The sequence below is a fragment of the Podarcis pityusensis genome, assembly GCF_964106645.2.
Source record: "Podarcis pityusensis genome assembly, chromosome: 17".
NCBI lineage: Eukaryota > Metazoa > Chordata > Lepidosauria > Squamata > Lacertidae > Podarcis > Podarcis pityusensis.
This window is the reverse complement of record NC_138042.1, coordinates 14604017-14626429: the sequence shown is the minus strand read 5'-3', so window position 1 is coordinate 14626429 and position 22413 is coordinate 14604017. Positions and strand designations below refer to the sequence as shown.

Here is a 22413-nt window from a genome sequence, read left to right as displayed (position 1 = left end):
ATTCTAAGTTTTACAATTAAATCATCACATATATAATAAAAAAACTGACTATGCATTTTAGAATCAAAATGACTAGATATAAAAAGACACTTGCTACTGCCTACCGTTAGTGTCTGGTCATCCCCGGCATTTGACTGCATGAGTGGAAAGGAAAAAGGAAAGACAAAACAAAAGAGTAAAATGGATGGTAAAGGATGCCAATGTTTTCAAAAGAAAGTGTTAAACAAAGTGTCAAGACAGCACAATAATTTCTCTCTCTCTCTAGAAATGCTAACATACATTCTCTAGAAAAGAGTCACATCTCAGTGTCATGCAACTCTAGACATTTATTCTAGACACATATGCATCTGAATCATTCATCTATGTAAATAAATATGTAAATAAAGCACCTCAGAGTAATCCTGCTGTAAGAAGAATGGCTTGAAGAAATAAGGATGATTGCCTTGACATTTTGAAACAGAGACTACATACCTACTATACCTGTAATTGATATTTAGGACCAATGAGGACTTCCCTTAAAATGTAAATCTCTTCAGAGAAGTAATGGTTTGGACAGTGGAAAGCAGTCCCACATCCCAATCCCCAACAACTTGGAGGCTTCCCATGGATGTTATTTACAAATTTATTTAAGTGCACATAACTGTATCTACACAATTAATTCCATGTCCCCTCACATTTAGCTTGGCCTTTACAGGACAAGTATAATAAATAAATAATGGGACGCGAGTGGTGCTGTGGGTTAAACCACAGAGCCTAGGACCTGCCGATCAGAAGGTCGGCGGTTCGAATCCCCGCGACGGGGTGAGCTCCTGTTGCTCGGTCCCTGCTCCTGCCAACCTAGCAGTTTGAAAGCACGTCAAAGTGCAAGTAGATAAATAGGTACCGCTCCGGCGGGAAGGAAAACGGCATTTCCGTGTGCTGCTCTGGCTTGTCGGAAGCGGCTTAGTCATGCTGGCCACATGACCCGGAAGCTGTATGCCAGCTCCCTCGGCCAATAAAGCGAGATGAGCACCACAACCCCAGAGTCGGCCACGACTGGACCTAATGGTCAGGGGTCCCTTTACCTTTTATAATAAATGATAATAGATAGAAAAAGTTCCTCTTTAACCAGGCCTGATTGACATCTAATGCATGTTGGGTGCACAGAGGAGTAGGAGGAAACCGGGCAGCAATTTCTGGTTTGCCTCTGGTGGCAAAATGTCCATGGCTGGCCCTGCTCCAGAGATGCCCGAACTGTTCAAAGATACTTTAATAAGCACATTCCTGGTATTTCAAGCCACAAGCCATTAGGGAACGAAGCCCAATTTGTAAGTTTTAGTGATGCAAAACATTGCAGAGTATGCTGCACACTGAACATACTATGCAATAATACACATGATATAAAGTAAGAGAACCCACAATTTATAAAACAGAATTTCCATCTCAGGCCAATAGATACGGCTCGTTTGTAGTTGACCTCAGAAGGAGAACCACTGGCAGAAGATAAAAAGCAAGCTGAACTTTCCTATATTCACTTTGATCCAGTTTTTTTGAAGAATGAACTCTGATATTTAGGGAATTGTTGGGATGTGGGCTAAAAAGAAATCAATTATGGGAGGTTCCACAGTTCAGCAGTAGAGGGCACAACAGAGTTCCAAGTACAATCTGCAGAAACTCTAGATCAGGCATGGCCAAACTTGGCCCTCCAACTGTTTTGGGACTACAATTCCCATCATCCCTGACCCCTGGTCCTGTTAGCTAGGGATGATGGGAGTTGTAGTCCCAAAACAGCTGGAGGGCCAATTTGGCCATGCCTGCTCTAGATGAAGAGTTGAGATGTTTAGATAGCAGGACGAAGGTCTCCAACCTAAGGAAGACTTTGCTTAAAGCCCCATAGAAGCTACATGTGAATTGTGGTAGACGATGTGGTAGACTAGATGAGAAAACTTCCCTTTCCTCCTTTTTTAACTTATTACGACAAGGAAAAGTCAACTGGGGTCAAAATGGAAAAGGGTTCTTCTGTTGTAGAAGCACAGGTAATTTCCTTCACAAGCTTATCTGAAGATACAATTTACCATCCTGCCGAATCGCTACTGTACGTGGTACTTTTGTTCTACAGCTTCCTGGGCTCCAATCAAGCGTTGATGACTTCAACCCACTGCCCAACTATTGTTGTTGTTGTTTAGTCATTTAGTCGTGTCCGACTCTTCGTGACCCCATGGACCAGAGCACGCAAGGCACTCCTGTCTCCCACTGCCTCCCGCAGTTTGGTCAAACTCATGTTGGTAGCTTAGAGAACACTGTCCAAACATCTCGTCCTCTGTCGTCCCCTTCTCATTGTGCCCTCCATCTTTCCTAACACCAGGGTCTTTTCCAAGGAGTCTTCTCTTCTCATGAGGTGGCCAAAGTATTGGAGCCTCAGCTTCACGATCTGTCCTTCTAGTGAGCACTCAGGGCTGATTTTCTTCAGAATGGAGAGGTTTGATCTTCTTGCAGTCCATAGGACTCTCAAGAGTCTCCTCCAGCACCATAATTCAAAAGCATCAATTCTTCAGCGATCAGCCTTCTTTATGGTTCAGCTTTCACTTCCATACATCACTACTGGGAAATATCTATATCTATATCTATATCTATATCTATATCTATATCTATATCTATATCTAATCTATATCTATCTTCCCTGGAAGCAGATTTCTCCTAATTTCTCCAAAAGGAGTAAAGGGAAGGAGACAGAGGACAGTAATGGAAAAGACCAAGGTATGAGTGCCTACCTTCCACTTTCTTGGGCTTCCTCCTTGTTCTTTCAGCTAGCATCTCCTGCCCCATCGCAACTCTCCTCACCAGTCAGCCCATTCCATTCCATTCCTTGCTCTGTTTGCATTTCCAAGTGATTCAGCACTTCAGGGCTGCTGATCCTTCTCAGTCCCCAATGGATTGTTTCGGGTTCCTCCCCATTAGATATCCACCCCACCCCCCAAGATTCCTTGTACTTCTGCAAATCTCTGGGTTCACCCAAACCTCACAGTACCTGCTCTCTTGTGTGTGGATGGAGCTGTTTTGTCTTACGTAAGGATTATCTCCCACCCGCTGAAATCTGAAAACGGGGGAAGCCAATGGAATCTACCCAAGATGTTCCTGTTCCTCTCAGCCATGCCATTTTCCATGATGTTCAATTCCTGGTTTTCCATTTTTCCTTCCAGGCAGCATTCTGTGCCCACTGAGTCCTCAATGAGCTGTTTGGGGGGAAGGTGTTCCTAAAGATTTCTTTTTTTGCATTACTGCAAATCTTGGGGTTCTTCTGAGCCTCCTAACACCTTCCTCTTATGTGCAGGTGGTGCCATTTTGACTACATGATGATTGACACCTGTGCTCAGTGAAGGAGGAGTGATTTTCTCTGTACGTAATACTTTTCAGACCTATACAGTATTTGGATTTGGTACGAGATGGCAGCGGCAAACAGAGCTGTGCTATTATTATTATTATTATTATTATTATTATTATCATCATCATCATCATCAGAGACCAAGAGCGGGATGTCTGTTAGTGCAATGGGGCTTTCTGCACTCTTCTTCCCACCCCAGAGCGGGATGTCTGTTAGTGCAAAGGGGGACAGTTCTACCTGGCAAGCTGAAAAGCTTGTGCTGGCAGAACTATTGCCATAGTGCTATGATTCCCTCCAAAACACACACACATTTCTTTTCAAAAAAGAGTTATTGGCACAGTATTCCAAAGTATTTCCAGAGTGGGAAACAACAGCAAAGCATAAAATCATTAAATATAAGTTGTATGTGTAGGATTGTAGCTGCAGGGTCTCTCGAGTTCCTAAGCAGATTTACTAAGAATCAGTGGGACAAATAGCTCCAAGTAAACAGATTTGGGACTGAGATGTTGGACGTGTAAGAATTGCCCCCAAACAGAGGCGAGACAATCAGTATAGAAGTCAAACAAATTATGCAGCAAGGGTGCAACCTGACTTGTTGAACACGATCTTTAGTACTGTCTAACACAGTACTAACTCATATTACATCCTCGTGACGATTATTCAGAAAGACAGCATTGCCGCTACCATGAGAATGCACTATATGGGCAACTCGCTTGCCAGTTAATCAGAACAAAACAGCACAAAACCTGAACAGCAAGTTCTTCATTACAGATAAAGCGTTCAGCACCTACTGGGGACTGAAGCATTGTCTCTTCTAATTATTCCTGGCACTTTACCTGTATGACTGTGATCTTCCAAACACAAAAAGAAAACGGTCTCCTAACCTTCATCTCTGGTATCAAGCTATTCTAAGTTAACTGGCACATGGTGACCTGACCTGCTGTGGAGGGCAAACGTCTCTCTCTCCCTGCCTCATACAGGATGGAGATGATGCAATAACGTGGTACAAAGCTTACTGCCTATTCTGACTAGCTGAACAAATATATGGACACATTTTTATTTGGTTTCAAACAGCACAATTAACATTCCAAAATACAAACAAGTTTCCCAAATCATGTTCCTCATACAAGTTTCAAAGGAATGTATATTCTAAGCCCAGTCTTTTTGGTGTTTAATTTTGCTACCAAAATGTCCAAGGTAAATTATCTCCTCAGAAAGAGATCTGTTGGTGGTCTTGGGAGGTCAGATCCTTTAGTAACATTTGGAGTCTTCAGAAAGTTGCATTGTTTGACCAAGCCCCTCAACCTTCTGCTGCGGTAGGTAACCTTTTCAGACAAAAATTCTAGATTCTATTATATTCACCCCTCTAATGGAGATCTAGTGTTCAGCTTCTAGTATCTTACCACTTCCAATATTACTGCTGCCAGGAGAAGTATCAATGAGCCATTGTGTATAATCAATATTGCTTTGCTGTCATATAATGAGAGATGTGCTAAATATACATTAGTGGGGTTATGTGTGGAACAATTTCTGAAATCTCCCCAAAAACTTTACCACCCCACCACATACATATTAGAGAGCCTCCACATTATAACGCTGCCAACATAATGATGCTGAAGATCAGTTCATATAATGCACCCTTACTAGGATGAGATGGCAACTATGTTCAACCTTGAGTACGGACTCTTTTAATTTTAGCCAACATTGTTTTAAGTGGCTGGTTGCTTGTCCCAGATGGTATCCCACCTCAGGTCTTTGAGGTCTCCCACCCAGATCTGATTCCCACACTTCTCTGAATCAGGATTTGGGCAAAGCTGTTCTTACAAGATGGAATATGATTTTGTGCAATTTTGCAAACCTTCTAAGCAAAGTTTCTCCTAAGTTGACAAAAAATATAGAGGAGGTTTACTTGTCCGAACAAGTGTTTGGTAGATAAGGACTAAAGTCTCTAAGAGCAAATATATTATAAGCTCAAAAGGGCTTGTGGGAGTAACAATCCTTAAACCTTATTATAACCTATTAAGGTAGCCAAATAAAGCACATTGCATTTTGGTATGAGTCCAAAAAACCTAGTTAGCATCACACTTCTTTCTTTGTTCAGCCCAGGCTGGGATGAAATCACTCCTACTATTCAAAATATGACAAAATTAAGAGCTGAAGCCACTAAATAATAATAAAAATGGCTGTGATCCATCTCTCTCTTTCTCTCTCTCTCTCTCTCTCTCTCTCTCTCTCTCTACACACACACATATTTTAAAAACCCAACAACAATAGAAGTCCTCATTTTCTTTATAAAATAAAATAAAAATGTCCTGCTAGTTTTTACAGCATTGCTATCTTGTCATGCTGTGTGATTCTTCCACTGGAAAAGTTGTTGAGATGCCTTTTTCAAAGAATTGCTATGAATAAATGATTCCCCACAAGTACCACTCCAAATGAAATATTTGCTGTCATTTTAAGTATACTTGCTTGAAATCATTGAGAGAATCAAATATGCTTGTGTACACCATGCACCCAAAATTACATTTAAGGATACGTAAGCTGGACCATAAAGAAGGCTGATCGCCGAAGAATTGATGCTTTTGAATTATGGTGCTGGAGGAGACTCTTGAGAGTCCCGTGGACTGCAAGAAGATCCAACCTCTCCATTCTGAAGGAAATCAGCCCTGAGTGCTCACTGGAAGGACAGATCCTGAAGCTGAGGCTCCAATAATTTGGCCACCTCATGAGAAGAGAAGACTCCTTGGAAAAGACCCTGATGTTGGGAAAGATGGAGGGCCCAAGGAGAAGGGGACGACAGAGGAAGAGATGGTGGGAAAGTGTTCTCTAAGCTACCAGCATGAGTTTGACCAAACTGCGGGAGGCAGTGGAAGACAGGAGTGCCTGGCGTGCTCTGGTCCATGGGGTCATGAAGAGTCGGACACGACTAAACAACTAAACAACAACAACAACAACAAAGCTGACATATCTAAGAAAATAATATTGTTACAGGTTTTGGGTACCAGAGTCTGTGGGTGCAAAGTAACCCACAATTTCTGAAACTGGCAGAAGTTGGACCTAATGGTCAGGGGTACCTTTACCTTTACAACCTCAAGTTGAAAGCTCATACCAATAACTAACTTAGTTTGTCTCTAAGGTGCTAGTGGAAGGATTTTTAAAAATTATTTTATTGTATTTTATTTTCTTTAGTCTTGTAAATGTTTGATTTGAAAGAGGTAGCAATAATGCAACCAGAGAACACCTAGTTCCTACTGCTGGTTACATAAAACTCACAGTTTTAACGAATTTATTCTCTTCTTCCAAGCCTGGCAAATGCATTTTAATTGCATCCAATGGTGAAGATAATAACTGCATCACCACTGAATCAAACAACAATGTTTTGTCATATTTTTTTTGCAGCTAGAAGCAAACAGAGAAGGTCTGTTTCCATGACAAAACATAACATGAGCAGGGAAATACCTACAACGCTCACTCAAGTTACAAAGAGAGCCTAGGAACAAAAACGGCAGCTTTCTGAAAAGGTCAGCTTTAATGTCAAATGAAGTTCATTTAGTGGAAAATGCTTTAGAGCTTTCTGAAGAGTGTGGTTTTTTTTTAAAAGAAAATCAGAAGAAGAAAAAGCCAAGTTTTTTAAAATGTTAAGAACGATTCCACCATCCCCCCCCCAAAAAAAGTAAGATGAAAAAGGATATATGTATCCCAGTGTCTTAAGTAACTTTTGAAATATATTCTGCCAGAACCTCTAAGAAAACCCTCTATCTCTGAAGTCAGGAAGCAGCTACCAAGAACACTTCTTCTCTGCAACCTAAGATGTCTGATAAACTCTAATGCGCATGAGTTTTCATATAACTTTGGAGCTTTTCACCTGCTATTTATTTGCCTTGCATTAGTTTGGATATGCTTATGATTGAAAAGGAATTTGAATCCTTGCTTCACATTGCACCAAAATCTGGAAGCATCTGAAAGACCATGGGAGAAATGAATCTCAAAGATGCTGGAAGAATAATGGTGACTTTATTTATGAAGAATGCCCACATTTTGGCCAGGAGGCCTTTATCAAGGGCTAATCAGATGACACAACATTGATGGCAGAAAGTGAGGAGGAATTAAAGAGCCTTTTAATTAGGGTGAAAGAGGAGAGCGCAATATATGGTTTGAAGCTCAACATCAAAAAAACGAAGATCATGGCCACTGGGCCCATCACCTCCTGGCAAATAGAAGCGGAAGAAATGGAGGCAGTGAGAGATTTTACTTTCTTGGGCTCCATGATCACTGCAGATGGTGACAGCAGCCACAAAATTAAAAGACGCCTGCTTCTTGGGAGAAAAGCAATGACAAATCTAGACAGCATCTTAAAAAGCAGAGACATCACCTTGCCAACAAAGGTCCGTATAGTAAAAGCTATGGTTTTCCCAGTAGTGATGTATGTAAGTGAGAGCTGGACCATGAAGAAGGCTGATCGCCGAAGAATCAATGCTTTTGAATTATGGTGCTGGGGGAGACTCTTGAGAGTCCCATGGACTGCAAGAAGATCAAACCTATCGATTCTTAAGGAAATCAGCCCTGAGTGCTCACTGGAAGGACAGATCCTGAAGCTGAGGCTCCAATACTTTGGCCACCTCATGAGAAGAGAAGACTCCCTGGAAAAGACCCTAATGTTAGGAAAGATGGAGGGCACAAGGAGAAGGGGACGACAGAGGACGAGATGGTTGGACAGTGTTCTCGAAGCTACCAGCATGAGTTTTACCAAACTGCAGGAGGTAGTGGAAGACAGGAGTGCCTGGCATGCTCTGGTCCATGGGGTCACGAAGAGTCAGACACGACTAAACGATTAAACAACAACAACACAGTCTAAAAAACAACAACCCCCATTAAAAATAACAATTATTCAGCAATGCACAATGTTTTGGGAAATTATATAATGTAAATCAATGAGTATGCTATTTAGGCTAAAAGAAGACAAAAAACAAAACAAAAAACCGCACTAGTTCATTCAAGCCTTGAGGGGCTGTTGCTTAATTTCAAAATCCATCGTCTAATTTCATGTCCATATTCCAAGAAATGACTCACACAATGTTTACCCTTTGGAATCATTCACTAAATCACTAACAATGCTATATACATCATTCAGTGTCCATGCAAAAAGAATCTATGTAGGTCAAACTACAAGGATGCTCAAATTAAGAATAGAGGAGCATCTGGGTAACATTAGGAACCAGGAGATTGGCACCCCTTTGGTGAGTCATTTCTTGGAATATGGATATGACATTAAAAACTTTCAGTTCTGGGCAGTGGAACAAGTTTATTCAGCAAATGAAAAAAAGATCTACTTAATAAAGAACATCAATAAACTCGCATTTATAAGTAATATGATTAGAACATCCAAATCACTCTTGCCAAATGTACTTTATGGCTGGCTAAACCAGCTGTGTTGCACACACAGACACACACACAAAGATAAGTAGGATTTGGCCCGAAATCAAACTAATCTCATACATCTGCCTTTCTCTTGATCTACAGCACATGTGGAACACAACTTTCCCTAGCACTGTGATGCATCAAGTTCAGAGGGGACCTATGGCTAGCAGTTGCTATCCTGATCCAGAAGGTCTCTACTCGAGACCTCACCTCATCTTTCACCTCTCTCTCCATTGCGCTATAGCTCTTGTCCTCTGCAAACTTTCCCAGCTTCAGAACTGGTTCTAAATATGCATTCTTTGGTTAAAAAAAACAAAAAAGGAAAAGAGCGGAGATAAAAGATAGAAGAACCTGAATAAAAATACCCCGCCCCCCATGTATATTTTATTGCTTCCTCGACACCTCCCTTTACATGGAGGCTCAGATTGCAGCTATAACAAAGGCGGCATTTTTTCATCTCCACCAAGCTAAGCAGTTTCCTCCTTACCTCTCTCGCCCTGATCTAGCCACTGTGATCCACGCGACGGTCACCTCCAGATTGGATTATTGTAACTCACTCTACGTGGGGCTGCCCTTGAGACTGACCCAGAAACTCCAGCGGGTGTCCTCGCCGCGGGATCACATTCACCCGGTGCTATACCAGCTGCACTGGCTCCCGGTGGAGTACAGGATCAGGTTTAATGTGCTGGTTTTATCCTTTAAAGCCCTATACAGCCTAGGACCCTTGTACCTATGGGACTGCCTCTCCTGGTATGTCCCACGGAGGACTTACGGTCTTCAAACCAAAACATCGTGGAGATCCCGGGCCACAACCAGAGCCAGGGCTTTTTCGGCTGTGGCCCTGATCTGGTGGAACGCTCTGTCACAAGAGACTAGGACCCTGCAGGACTTGATATCTTTCCGTAGGGCCTGCAAGACAGAGCTGTTCCACCAAGCCTTTGGCCAAGGCACAGGACGGCAGAGGACGAGATGGTTGGACAGTGTTCTCGAAGCTACCAACATAAGTTTGACCAAACTGCAGGAGGCAGTGGAAGACAGGAGTGCCTGGCGTGCTCTGGTCCATGGGATCACAAAGAGTCGGACACGACTAAACGACTAAACAACAACAACAACATCAAAACTGATCTAGTGAAAATACATTTTGCAAAGATATTTTGTCCTGGAGTCTTTAAGAGATTAACCGCTTTCTCATTTACCATTTATATGGTGGAATTCAACATAGGAACTAAGTAGGGTACGCATGCAGGGGGGAAAGTCCATGCTTCCCCCCCCCACCGTGGGCCCCCTCCAGAGCAGATTTAGGGAGTGAAAGGAGGCATTGAAGGGAAATCCCATTGCAGCAACAGACCTCATTCCTCCCCTGCTACAACTTAGATGAATTCTGCTCATAGATAAATCATAGAACATAACTAATTTCAATAATAGTACAATACCTGCTACCTGCTGTGGAGTATAGGGCTTTTTGCTCAGGTGCTAAGGTCCAGGGTCCCATGCTAACAGCACTCATAAAATCTTCTATGTAATACAGGGGTAGTTCAGCCTGACACAAATATGCACCAGCCAAAATGCAACATCAAGGAGCTTGAAAGGTTTTGATGTTGTTGCGTGACGAATAGCACCTAACAACAGAACCAGGCTGCAAAATAAAATTATTAAGCTATCGGGTTGACCTTGGCTGTTCAGATAAGAGGCAGAGCATTTTACAATGCCCTTTGCATACTTCTCCAATATATCAAGTTAATGCTGGCACAGTATTTCTGTCTAGAGAAATTTAGATCTAGACGGAACACACATCCATTTTTGTGTGTGTGACATTTGTACTCTTTAGAGGACAGAACATTCTTGTCCCATTTCAAAGGGATTTGTGGAGTCAGTCAGGGGCAGTATTTAGAAAATATCAACCCAAGTGTTTAAATTAATAAGCATCCTTGACTGAGAGAAGACGTCTCCTACTCGTGTCCAGGGAGGTTTTAAAAACATGTGCATGCATGCGCTTAAGTGCTGCCAGCATCTAAGAACTACACATTCATGTGAAACCATGTTTTATTACCAGAGATGATCTTATCTGGAAACAACATTATTAAGTGACATCTCTGGAACTGACCTAAATAGAGTATTACACCAATGGTGTATTTCACAAACCCTTTTTTTACATTATCACCCACTCTGCAATAGATAGAAGACATGAAACATATCTGGGAACACTTCTTTTACAACACATTGCCTCCCCTCTGACCTCCCAGGAACCCCATATCAGAGATATGCTGCAGTAAAGACATGTGAATTCTGCCCCCCCCCCCAATTATTGGGCAAACAACTAATATCTTATTTCCTCACCATCAAAAACATGATTCCTTATCTTGTTCTCAGCTGAGAAGGATTATAATGGGCACAGAACAATCTCCACGGAGAAAGATCGGGAGAGTTTGCACATGAACATGCTTGTGTAGAATGCATGCACACCATAGCTGAGACATCTAGACTTACAGAGCGATAGTTTAATTGTGCCTGCCTGCAGCTAGCAGCAGAGACTACCACTGGTGACTGGCAGTGGCCACTGGGACCACATAACACCAGTTCTGAGAGATCTGCATTGGCTCCCAGTATGTTTCTGAGCACAATTCCAAGTGTCGGTGCTGACCTTGAAAGCCCTAAACAGCCTCAGCCCAGTATACCTGAAGGAGCGTCTCCACCCCCACCATTCAGCCCGGACACCGGGGTCCATCTCCAAGGGCCTTCTGGCGGTTCCCTCATTGCGAGAAGTGAGGTTATAGGGAACCAGGCAGAGGGCCTTCTCGGTAGTAGCGCCCACTCCGTGGAATGCCCTCCCATCAGATGTCAAGGAAATAAGCAGCTATCTTATCTTTAAAAGACATCTGAAGGCAGCCCTGTTTCGGGAACTTTTTAATATTTAATGATGTATTGTTTTTAACACTCAATTAGGAGCCACCCAGAGTGGCTGGGGAAACTCAGCCAGATGGGCAAGTTATAAATAAATTATTATTATTATTATTATTATTATTATTATTATCCTACGGCATGCCACTGTCCTCCCCTCTGCTTGCTTCACTGGTGAGAGCCAGTGTGGTGTAGTGGTTAAGAGCGGTAGTCTTGTAATCTGGGGAACCGGGTTCGAGTCTCCGCTCCTCCACATGCAGCTGCTGGGTGACCTTGGGCCAGTCATACTTCCTTGAAGTCTCTCAGCCCCACTCACCTCACAGAGTGTTTGTTGTGGGGGAGGAAGGGAAAGGAGAATGTTAGCCGCTTTGAGACTCCTGAAGGGGAGTGAAAGGCGGGATATCAAATCCAAACTCTTCTTCTTTTTCTACGCATCTTCTTTGGAGGGTTAAGCAGCTCTGTGGTCCAGATTTGGGGGTGGGCGCAGGAGAGAAAATCTTCCTGCACTACACTGGATACTACTCTTCAGTGCTGCTAATGCAGTGGTTTAACTTCACCCCCAGAGATGCACCCCTCTCGAAATAGACAGATGCCAACAACACAAGTGATCCCTAGATCATGCCTGCGTTGTGTGAAAATATGCCAGGACCGTGAAATCTGATGATGATGATGATGATGAGAATAATAATAATAATAATAATGATAATAATAATAAATTTTATTTATACCCCGCCCTCCCCAGCCAGAGCCAGGCTCAGAGCGGCTAACACCAATAAAATTGCAGTAAAAACATAATAGGGGGAAAGAGGGGTGGGGGAGAGAAACAAACCAATTTCAAATATAGGTTAAAATGCAATTTAAAATGCAGCCTCATTTTAAAGTAGCTGATAAATCATAAGGGGAGGGAAATATAAGGGTCAGACCGAGTCTAAACCAAAGGCCAGGCAGAACAGCTCTGTCTTGCAGGCCCTGCGGAAAGATGTCAAGTCCCGCAGGGCCCTAGTCTCTTGTGACAGAGCATTCCATCACATCGGGGCCAGTGCTGAAAAGGCCCTGGCCCTAGTTGAGACCAATCTAACCTCCTTGAGGCTTGGGACCTCCAAAGTGTTGTTATTTGTAGACCTGCAGGAGTCATCGTGCTTTTGCAAGATTCAACAAAGAGAAGTGGCTATTGTTTTAAAAAGCTTAACTAGGTTTGGGGAGGACACATCTAATCTTGAGATTCCTGGCAGAGCTGTTGTCTAAGGATTTCTTTCTGAGAAACTGGAAATTGTTTGAAATCTCTTCCTGCCTTTGACAGAGAATGCCTTTCATTGTGCAGATAAGGAAGACTCACAATATCGATTGAGACCTATTTTTAGGAAGAGAGGGAGCAGGCGCACCTTGTTTCTGCAAAGAACTGAGATGGGTGAAGGTATATAGCCTCTATGGATGTTGGTGCCGTCAAAATAGTTTTTTTAAAAATAAATGTTCAGCCATTAACCGTTTATTGATATTAAATATTCAAGAATTAAATAAAAAGCCACCCTTTCATTTTCCTTGCTCCTTCCTTTTTCTTGTGGCATCCTCTGTCTCTAACCAATCCTAACACTGATTATAAACCGGTACTTTAGTGCAAAGAGACAATCCAATGTATGGAGAACACACAGGAGAGAATAAACCTACTGCAATTCTATAGAACAGAGTATATAGACTCTCTACCAAAAAGGAGATAAACCAGGAACTGTAATTTAGGAGGGGATCTTAGTATTCAAGTATTGCATAAATGAAGTATTTCTAGTATCATCAGAAAACTACTATATCATCCATCATCTATCTATCTATCTATCTATCTATCTATCTATCTATCTATCACCTACCTATCTATCATCTATCCTGGTTTCACAGTGAAATCCTATGCATATTTATTCAAAAGTCTATTCTATAAAGCACACATCAGGAAAGAGTTCATAAAATTGTAAGCTATAATCTTACATGTCTGCTCAGAAGCAAGTTTCATGGAATTAAATGGTGCTTATTCTAAGGTGAATGTGCACAGGGTCCCAGGCTTAAACAGTTCAAGTTCATAATGTCGATTTACCCTAAAATATGTCAACATATAAGGGATGCGGGTGGCGCTGTGGGTTAAATCACCGAGCCTAGGACTTGCTGATCAGAAGGTCGGCGGTTCGAATCCCCGCGACGGGGTGAGCTCCCGTTGCTCGGTCCCTGCTCCTGCCAACCTAGCAGTTCGAAAGCACATCAAAGTGCAAGTAGATAAATAGGTACCGCTCCAGCGGGAAGGTAAACGGCATTTCCGTGCGCTGCTCTGGTTCACCAGAAGCAGCTTGGTCATGCTGGCCACATGACGCGGAAGCTGTCTGCGGACAAACGCCGGCTCCCTCGGCCAATAAAGCGAGATGAGTGCTGCAACCCCAGAGTCGGTCATGACTGGACCTAATGGTCAGGGGTCCCTTTACCTTTACCATTATGTCAACATATAAGCAAACTTGCCAAGTTAGAATGCCAGGCTTTTGAGGAGCAGTAGCTGGATCAAGAGGCTCGCTTTGGAAGCTGTAAAGGTAAAGGTAAAGGGACCCCTGACCATCAGGTCCAGTTGCAGACAACTCTGGGGTTGCGGCGCTCATCTCGCTTTATTGGTCGAGGGAGCCGGCGTACAGCTTCCGGGTCATGTGGCCAGCATGACTAAGCTGCTTCTGGTGAACCAGAGCAGCACATGGAAATGCTGTTTACCTTCCCGCCGGAGTGGTACCTATTTATCTACTTGCACTTTGACGTGCTTTCGAACTGCTAGGTTGGCAGGAGCAGGGACCAAGCAACGGGAGCTCACCCCGTCATGGGGATTCAAACAGCCGACCTTCTGATCGGCAAGTCCTAGGCTCTGTGGTTTAACCCACAGTGCCACCTGCGTCCCTCTACAAGCATTATAGTGATGTGATATTAAGATCAACAACTTAAGAGACTGAAGAGCTCACACCAGCCATGAACTTTTCTCAGTGTGGCACATTTCTGAGTCTCAGAACTCTTCCACCACCCATCAGTGTATAACAGTGGTGGCATACCTCCAAGTCAGGCATCCCCAAACTCGGCCCTCCTGCTGTTTTAGGACTACAACTCCCATCATTCCTAGCTAACAGGACCAGTGGTCAGGGATGATGGGAACTGTAGTCCCAAAACACTGGAGGGCTGAGTTTGGGGGTGCCTGCCCTAAGTTGTAAGGACAAGTCAATATTTCAATTCTGATTTTGATTGTTCATTCCAATTTCACAGAGGATAGCAAATGCCTTCAAGGGGCAATGCAATCTATGTTTAAGCCACTGCACTCCCCCATCTTGATTTAGAGCAGTACATTATCTGTACCATGCCACGCTATCATGTCAACGATAACTGACACTCATACAAAGAACAATATAGTTTTCAAATCACACAGAAAGATTCAACAGAACTTAATTGCTTCTTTCCCAGCCAACTATATACGTAAGACAATCACATGACTCCATTTTAGACTTGCCAGCTTTTGTGGCTCGCAGACTATGCCCTCTGATGGAACATACAATTGTTGGATGCTAGTTCTTTTTCTTTCTTTCTCTTTACAAATTTTAATTGGAAGACCTTTCTGGCACAATGATAGACAATTCGTACAAAACAGTTCGGGAAACAGCCCTCCTTGAGAGAGATTAACAAATAACCTATGGTTGACACATGGACAATTCAAGAAAGACGGTTTTACCCCAATGTGGTTTAATTTCATGACATAACGCTAGCATTCCAGAAAACGAACAATCCCCATCATCAACATTTGTCTCAATCTGGTTTATCATTTTTTAACAACAACAGCTATTATCTCTGCTTTGTTATCTCCCACCTCCCACATCAATATGCCAACACTTTATACGGTTTCATTGGTGACATAAGAGGAAAAATGACTATTATTCATACTTAATCTAAGCACAACCACAATGGTTCCTGATTGGGTATTTAGCTAGTATGCTAGTTCTGAAAATGGTAGCAGATGTTCACTGATTAACTTCCATTTTGCTTGAGATTCTGCAACTGTAAATGACATTTAGGTCATACCCACATTTCTTGGAATCGGTCTTTTATCACATTTTAGCACTGTGCTTTATCTGAAATTGTCCAATATTTCATATTTAGGCCTTTTGTGTAATAATGTGTTTTCTCAGTGTATTGCCTTATGCCAATATAATTATGAGCATTATTCACAGATTCCTTTAAAAAGATCCTTTTGCACCAACAGTAAGCATCCATTTTCATAAAACAGCTTTTTTTTACTCAGCTTAACTGGGTAAGGTAAAAGGGTCCAACTTATCTTCACCTTAATTGTGGACGAATTGGTCATTTATTCAGCAGTGATCTGTACTTGTAGGAAATTACTGACTGATTTATTTTATTTTATTTTATTTTGCAAGTGGAGCACCTAACATGAGTGCCACAGCTGTGTTTTTGATATATAAAATGGTATTGTGCATCAGTCCCAACTCTGCTGTTGTATGAATCTTGCTTCAGCAATGACTTCTGAGATAGCAAGGTGCTCTCCATGGTACTGAAGAAAATACCTTCCTTTTCATTAAAACCAGAGTTTTCATGTACAACCTGTGTACTTCTGGCAAACATTTTTGATAGTACTGGAGACCCTCCCCCGCATTTGGAACAATTTTTTTTTATTGAATACCCTTCCCCATTTTTTAAATATCTGGGGACTGTGTCAAAAACGAGTGAAACTGTTCTATACAGAACGAATAACACATATTGGGATAATTTGTGCTATTTCCCCCCTCAAGCCTAAATACAAATCACTTGCTCAACCTGTGCTAAGATGATCCTTGAAGATTATTTTGGAGCATATCTACTTAAGCCAGCAAAGAAAATGAAAGTACTTTCATATCTGTAGATCCGTTGCCAGGGTTTCTAAGGTAAAATTTCATTTTATGGAAAGATTTCATTCAGAACACATACTGGGCTGCATAATTTTAGGTTTGCAAACCACAAGAAAAAATTGATTTTGTCACGCCAAGCAAGATGGAATTTAAAAGCTATTTTATATATATATATATATATATATATATATATATATATATATATTATATAAACTTGTTGGTTTATCTCTTCTGCACTACAACATAAATCTATGTGCAAGTAATTTTAGCCTGGGCAATCCCTGGTCACAGAAATAATCCAGGTCTCCATAACTGGCATAAGGAATTTAACCTAAGCATTTAGTCACTAGCAGTGACATAAGGAGTTCTGTGAACACCCATTCTGCTCTCTGTCCTTGCCTGATGATTCTGGCACTTTGCTCCCATTGATTAGTTCCTTAGCCTGCAAGAAGACTCTTTAAAACAGGCATAGGCAAACTCGGCCCTCCAGATGTTTTGGGACTACAACTCCCATCATCCTTGACCACTGGTCCTGTTAGCTAGGGATGATGGGAGTTGTAGTCCCAAAACATCTGGAGGGCCGAGTTTGCCTATGCCTGCTTTAAAACCTTTGGGGATTTTAATGTTGGTTTCTATTGCATGTTCTTCAGGATAAAACCATAACTGGAGGAGGAAGATTTCATGCTACAGAAATTTCTGAAGTTATAGTATAAAAAGAAACTAAACACACGCATTTGTCAAAGTTAAAAATGATGCATTCAGAATGCCAGGCAGCACTCTGGGCAGCTCAAGGGTTTCTACATATATCCATATTTGGCTTTACACCATCCATTATTAATGTCATATTTCCTATTAAAAGTGAACACATGGCCTTAAAGCTGTCAAGGTTGCAGTTGGAAAGGGTAGCATAGCATTTCTGTGCTCTGATGCCCTTTCTGCTTACTGAATGCTAGGTAAAGGGAACCCTGACCATTAGGTCCAGTCGTGGCCGACTCTGGGGTTGCAGCTCTCATCTCGCTTTATTGGCCGAGGGAGCCGGCGTACAGCTTCCGGGTCATGTGGCCAGCATAACTAAGCCGCTTCTGGCAAACCAGAGCAGCGCACGGAAACGCTGTTTACCTTCTCACCGGAGCGGTACCTATTTATCTACTTGCACTTTGACGTGCTTTCGAGCTAGGTTGGCAGGAGCAGGGACCGATCAATGGGGGCTCACCCCGTCATGGGATTCGAACCACCGACCTTCTGATCGGCAAGTCCTAGGCTCTGTGGTTTAACCCACAGCGCCACCCGTGTCCCAGTACTGAATGCTTCAAGCATCAAATAAGCATGTTAACGTAAAACCAACCAAACACATGAAGAATGGAATCCAATGCTGATGTTCCATTGCTGCCTTTCTTCCAGAAGATGCTTCCACAAGCGTATGGGCATGTGTGTGATCCCTTCCCTTTATACTAGCTTCCCTGCAATTCAAGAGGGTTCCCAAACCCTCTGAAACAGACTTTCAGGGAGTGGAGTAGGTTGCAGCAGGAAGGAGTAATTGGCAAAAAATAATAAAAAAATGCTTCCCCTCCTCTTGTATCAGCAAAGGTGTCCACTGGATCAAACGCCATTGTGTGAAGAAAACATTTTCATTATATAAAATAATAATAATAATAATATACCCCGCCCATCTGGCTGGGTTTCCCCAGCCACTCTGGGCGGCTCCCAACAGAATATTAAAAACACAATAAAATATTAAACATTAATAGCTTCCCTAAACAGGGCTGCCTTCAGATGTCTTCTAAAAGTCATTTAGTTGTTTATTTCCTTGACATCTGGTGGGAGGGTGTTCCACGGGGCAGGCACCACCACCGAGAAGGCCCTCTGCCTGGTTCCCTGTAACCTCACTTCTCGCAGGGAGGGAACCACCAGAAGGCCCTTGGAGCTGGACCTCAGTGTCTGGGCTGGACAATGGGGGTGGAGACGCTCTGCCCTTCTGGGTTATTATTTTTTATATAGTAGTTTACGTAAATAGGATTGACTTGCAATCTTTTCATAACTTACAACTCCATTTTTTACACGAGTAAACACTCCCAACAGCTTGCTGACACACCAGACCTAAAACACCTCTGGACCAACTCTTAGAACATTAAAAACTTGCTTACAGAATCATGGAAATGTAGAGCAGGAAGGAATCACAAGTGTTATCAAGTGCAGGAATCTTTGCCCCCATCATTTTGTGTGTTTTGGTTGGTTCTAATGAAGTATTTATTAGATACAACAAAGGTCCGTATAGTTCAAGCTATGGTTTTCCCAGTAGTGATGTATGGAAGTGAAAGCTGGACCATAAAGAAGACTGATTGCCGAAGAATTGATGCTTTTGAATTATGGTGCTGGAGGAGACTCTTGAGAGTCCCATGGACTGCAAGAAGATCAAACCGATCCATTCTGAAGGAAATCAGCCCTGAGTGCTCACTTGAAGGACAGATCCTGAAGGTGAGGCTCCAATACTTTGGTCACCTCATGAGAAGAGAAGACTCCCTGGAAAAGACCCTGATGTTGGGAAAGATGGAGGGCACAAAGAGAAGGGGACGACAGAGGATGAGATGGTTGGACAGTGTTCTCGAAGCTACAAACAGGAGTGCCTGGCGTGCTCTGGTCCTTGGGGTCATGAAGAGTCAGACACGACTAAACGACTCAACAACAACAACAATAAAGTATTGTTCACAGCATAGACAAACCTTTGGGTTTTTGTATAACTTGGAAAAATGTCAATTTAGCCATACCAGAATAGAATCTTAGACCTGCAGAAAGATGGTTCCTAATACCTAGAGAGAAGATGTCACCCTTTGAAGGGTTTATTGACTTTTTATCAAATTACCGCCTAAGATTAATCTCTAGTTTTGTTAATATAAAAACTGCCATGTTACTCTTTACTTCTGTTCCCTGCACAGTAGAGGAACTGTGCAGACTGGAGGCAGATCTGGGTAACTGCTGTATTCTATATTTTCAAGAATAGGAAAACCACCATTTTGTATTTCCTCATCCCAGCAATCCAAGGTGTAATCTGAAACCTACATAACACCTAGCAGTCACTAATCCAATCAAGTAAGCAGCATCTTCCTGCACACCATCTTAAGACCTTGACTGAAAATTTGTCTGAGCTTTAAAAAACAATTTTAAAAAACTCCCACCGATCATATGGATTTTTTTTTTTTTGCACGCTGCAATTATTTTAATACTATTTTTAATATAGCATTTGATAATTTTATCTTTTTGAGTGAGCTGCCCAGAACCCTGTTTTTGGGTGGCCAATATAAATACCATAAAAAAGGTAAAGGGACCCCTGACCATTAGGTCCAGTTGTGACCGACTCTGGGGTTGCGGCGCTCATCTCGCTTTATTGGCCGAGGGAGCCGGCGTACAGCTTCCGAGTCATGTGGCCAGCATGACTAAGCCGCTGCTGGTGAACCAGAGCAGCGCATGGAAACGCCGTTTACCTTCCCGCCGGAGCGGTACCTATTTATCTACTTGCACGTTGACGTGCTTTCGAACTGCTAGGTTGGCAGGAGCTGGAACTGAGCAACGGGAGCTCACCCCGTCGCGGGGATTCAAACCGCCGACCTTCTGATCGGCAAGTCCTAGGCTCTGTGCTTTAACCCACAGTGCCATCCGCGTGGGTTACCATAGTAATTAGCATTTTCCTGTCCCTTGGGGGCTCTGTATAGATTGTGTGCTAGGGTGAGGGGTCAAGGCAGGTCCTTGACAGCAGTGAACATGACTCCTCATCCCCCATCCTTGTTGGCTTTTAAATGCCAGGAAAAGACTGCACTCTTTTTCTGAATTTCAAAGTATTTCCTTCCTTTTTTGCTAGTTTTTGTTTGTTTGCTTGTTTGCTTGCTTTTGCTTACTCCTGATTAATTTAACCAACCAGCTAACTATTCATTATCATTATTTGCATATCATGTTCTCACCAGTGTTTTCATCTTTATTTCAGATGTTTTGGTTGTGAGACGCCTTTCAAAAGGCAGGGTAAAACAAAACAAAATCATCTGAATAAACAGCAGCCTGGGAACAAGATTGCCAACTAAATTTCAGAAACCTGCCGCTCTGCTTTGGAAACACAAGCCTTTGAGTTTGCCAGTTTCTAAAACCGGGTTAATTTTGGGCAGTGCTGGGAGAAACCAATGTTGTGATTTAGCTTTTTGATTGCTGATGACTTCTTAAGCTGGATTGCAGCGTTAACCACTGGCTTCTTTAAATAACGAAATCTGCTGTGAGACTGCATAGCTGTGCTTCCTTAATACCTGCTATGCATTAGGCAGAGAAGCTTTTGCTACCTAGCCACTGTTGCCAGCAATAGGAGGACTTAAGGCTCCAGGTTAGAAAGGTCAATCCTGTATTAGTAACATTGGCATTTCCATGATCACTATTTTCAGTGCCGCATGGAAATAATATTATTGGGCTCGCTGCAAAGTAAACAGATGTGAGGCACAACACAGACCTCCCTCCCACCGACTCTGTTAAGTTATCTGTCTATAGCAGCAGCACTAGATCTGTGGCCCAAGTTAGGCAAGGCACTTTCATAAAATTAGCAAATTGTGTGGACAGCTGAATGGGACCTTTGCTTCCAATGCAAGCAGCAGATGTGGGGCCCTGATCTGGACTGCAGTCCAATGCACTCTTACTATAGCCATGGGCTATAGCGTGTCAACAAAAAGGTGGGGAGCGCTTCACTGTCAACAAGAATCAGCTGGAAGATCCACTGTTCTCCAGCTAACAAAGAGGTTCCAAAACGGCTTACCTGCCTTATGCAACAAGCACAAAAAAAGCCTTCCAGATCCCATCGTTATGCAAAGATTCATGCTTTCTATTTTACATTCTATTTTGTCTTTTTATGCAGTGCAGAAGAACTCTTGCTATTCTCAATTGGCTTCTATAATTGAGTTTTGTTAAAAGCAATTATTGGGGTGAAAGTGAGAGACTGATAAGGGACTAAGACCAAGACGGCTGTAACTCTGAACAACCTGCAGGTGTTCCGCACTGTAATCTAAATGGAAAAGATTCATTTATTCATTTTAGGTATTCAGTATGGGCCCCGTTAAAAGCCAAATTACCAATTCATTCCACAAACTTCTAACAAAATACAGACATTTGGTTTTCCTTGTCCGTGTGCTCCAAAATGTTACACAGATGTTTAATTATTTGCATCTAGCTTAAAAGTAATTAGTATTCTAATCAAATCTTTTTTTATTTCTTTCCTTTTTAGCACAAAATGAGATTTTCTCAAGCAAAATGGGTGCTCTGAATGGCTATTATAAATTATTGTCCTTCTGTAGCACCTCTTCTTATTCCATTATAACATTTCATATTAGAAATTAAAACATAAAATGCCCTATGGGGAAATTCTATGAAACCTCCTTGTGGCTTTGCTTCTATCGCAAAGGTTTTAGGTTGCATTTTCACCTGCCAAGGTAGCAGGCAGGTAACTGAATGTTGTCTACCTCTAAAAAAGATTGTAAGTCATGGGAGAACCATTTGAATGCTTCTAAGAAATACAACTATCAAAATTACATGCTGAAAAATATTTGCATTTGAGAGCATAGAACTACATATACAGTGTTGTCTGCTACAAGGAAAAATATGGCTCAGCCCTAGCTGAGACCAATCTAACCACCTTGCGACCTGGGACCTCCAAAGTGTTGTCATTTGTGACCTTAAGGTCCTCCGGGGGGCATACCAGGAGAGGCGGTCCCGTAGGTACCTGGGTCCTAGGCCGCATAGGGCTTTAAAGGTCAAAACCAGCACCTTAAACCTGACCCTGTACTCCACTGGGAGCCAGTGCAGTAGGTAAAGCAC

At 42.4% G+C, this 22413-nt stretch overlaps 1 protein-coding gene across 5 annotated transcripts in view; it reads right to left on the bottom strand.

Annotated features, from left to right (window-relative positions):
- SLC24A2 (solute carrier family 24 member 2) overlaps window positions 1–22413 on the bottom strand; it is an 88066-nt gene that overhangs the window by 38811 nt on the left and 26842 nt on the right. For 4 of the 5 annotated variants that reach the window (XM_080987811.1, XM_080987807.1, XM_080987808.1 and 1 more), the window contains exon 3: window positions 105–134. The exons of the other annotated variant lie outside the window; for it this stretch is intronic. In XM_080987811.1, the coding sequence (XP_080843937.1) occupies window positions 105–134 (30 nt within the window). The remainder of the gene's footprint in view (window positions 1–104; window positions 135–22413) is intronic. 5 annotated transcript variants of the gene reach the window in all.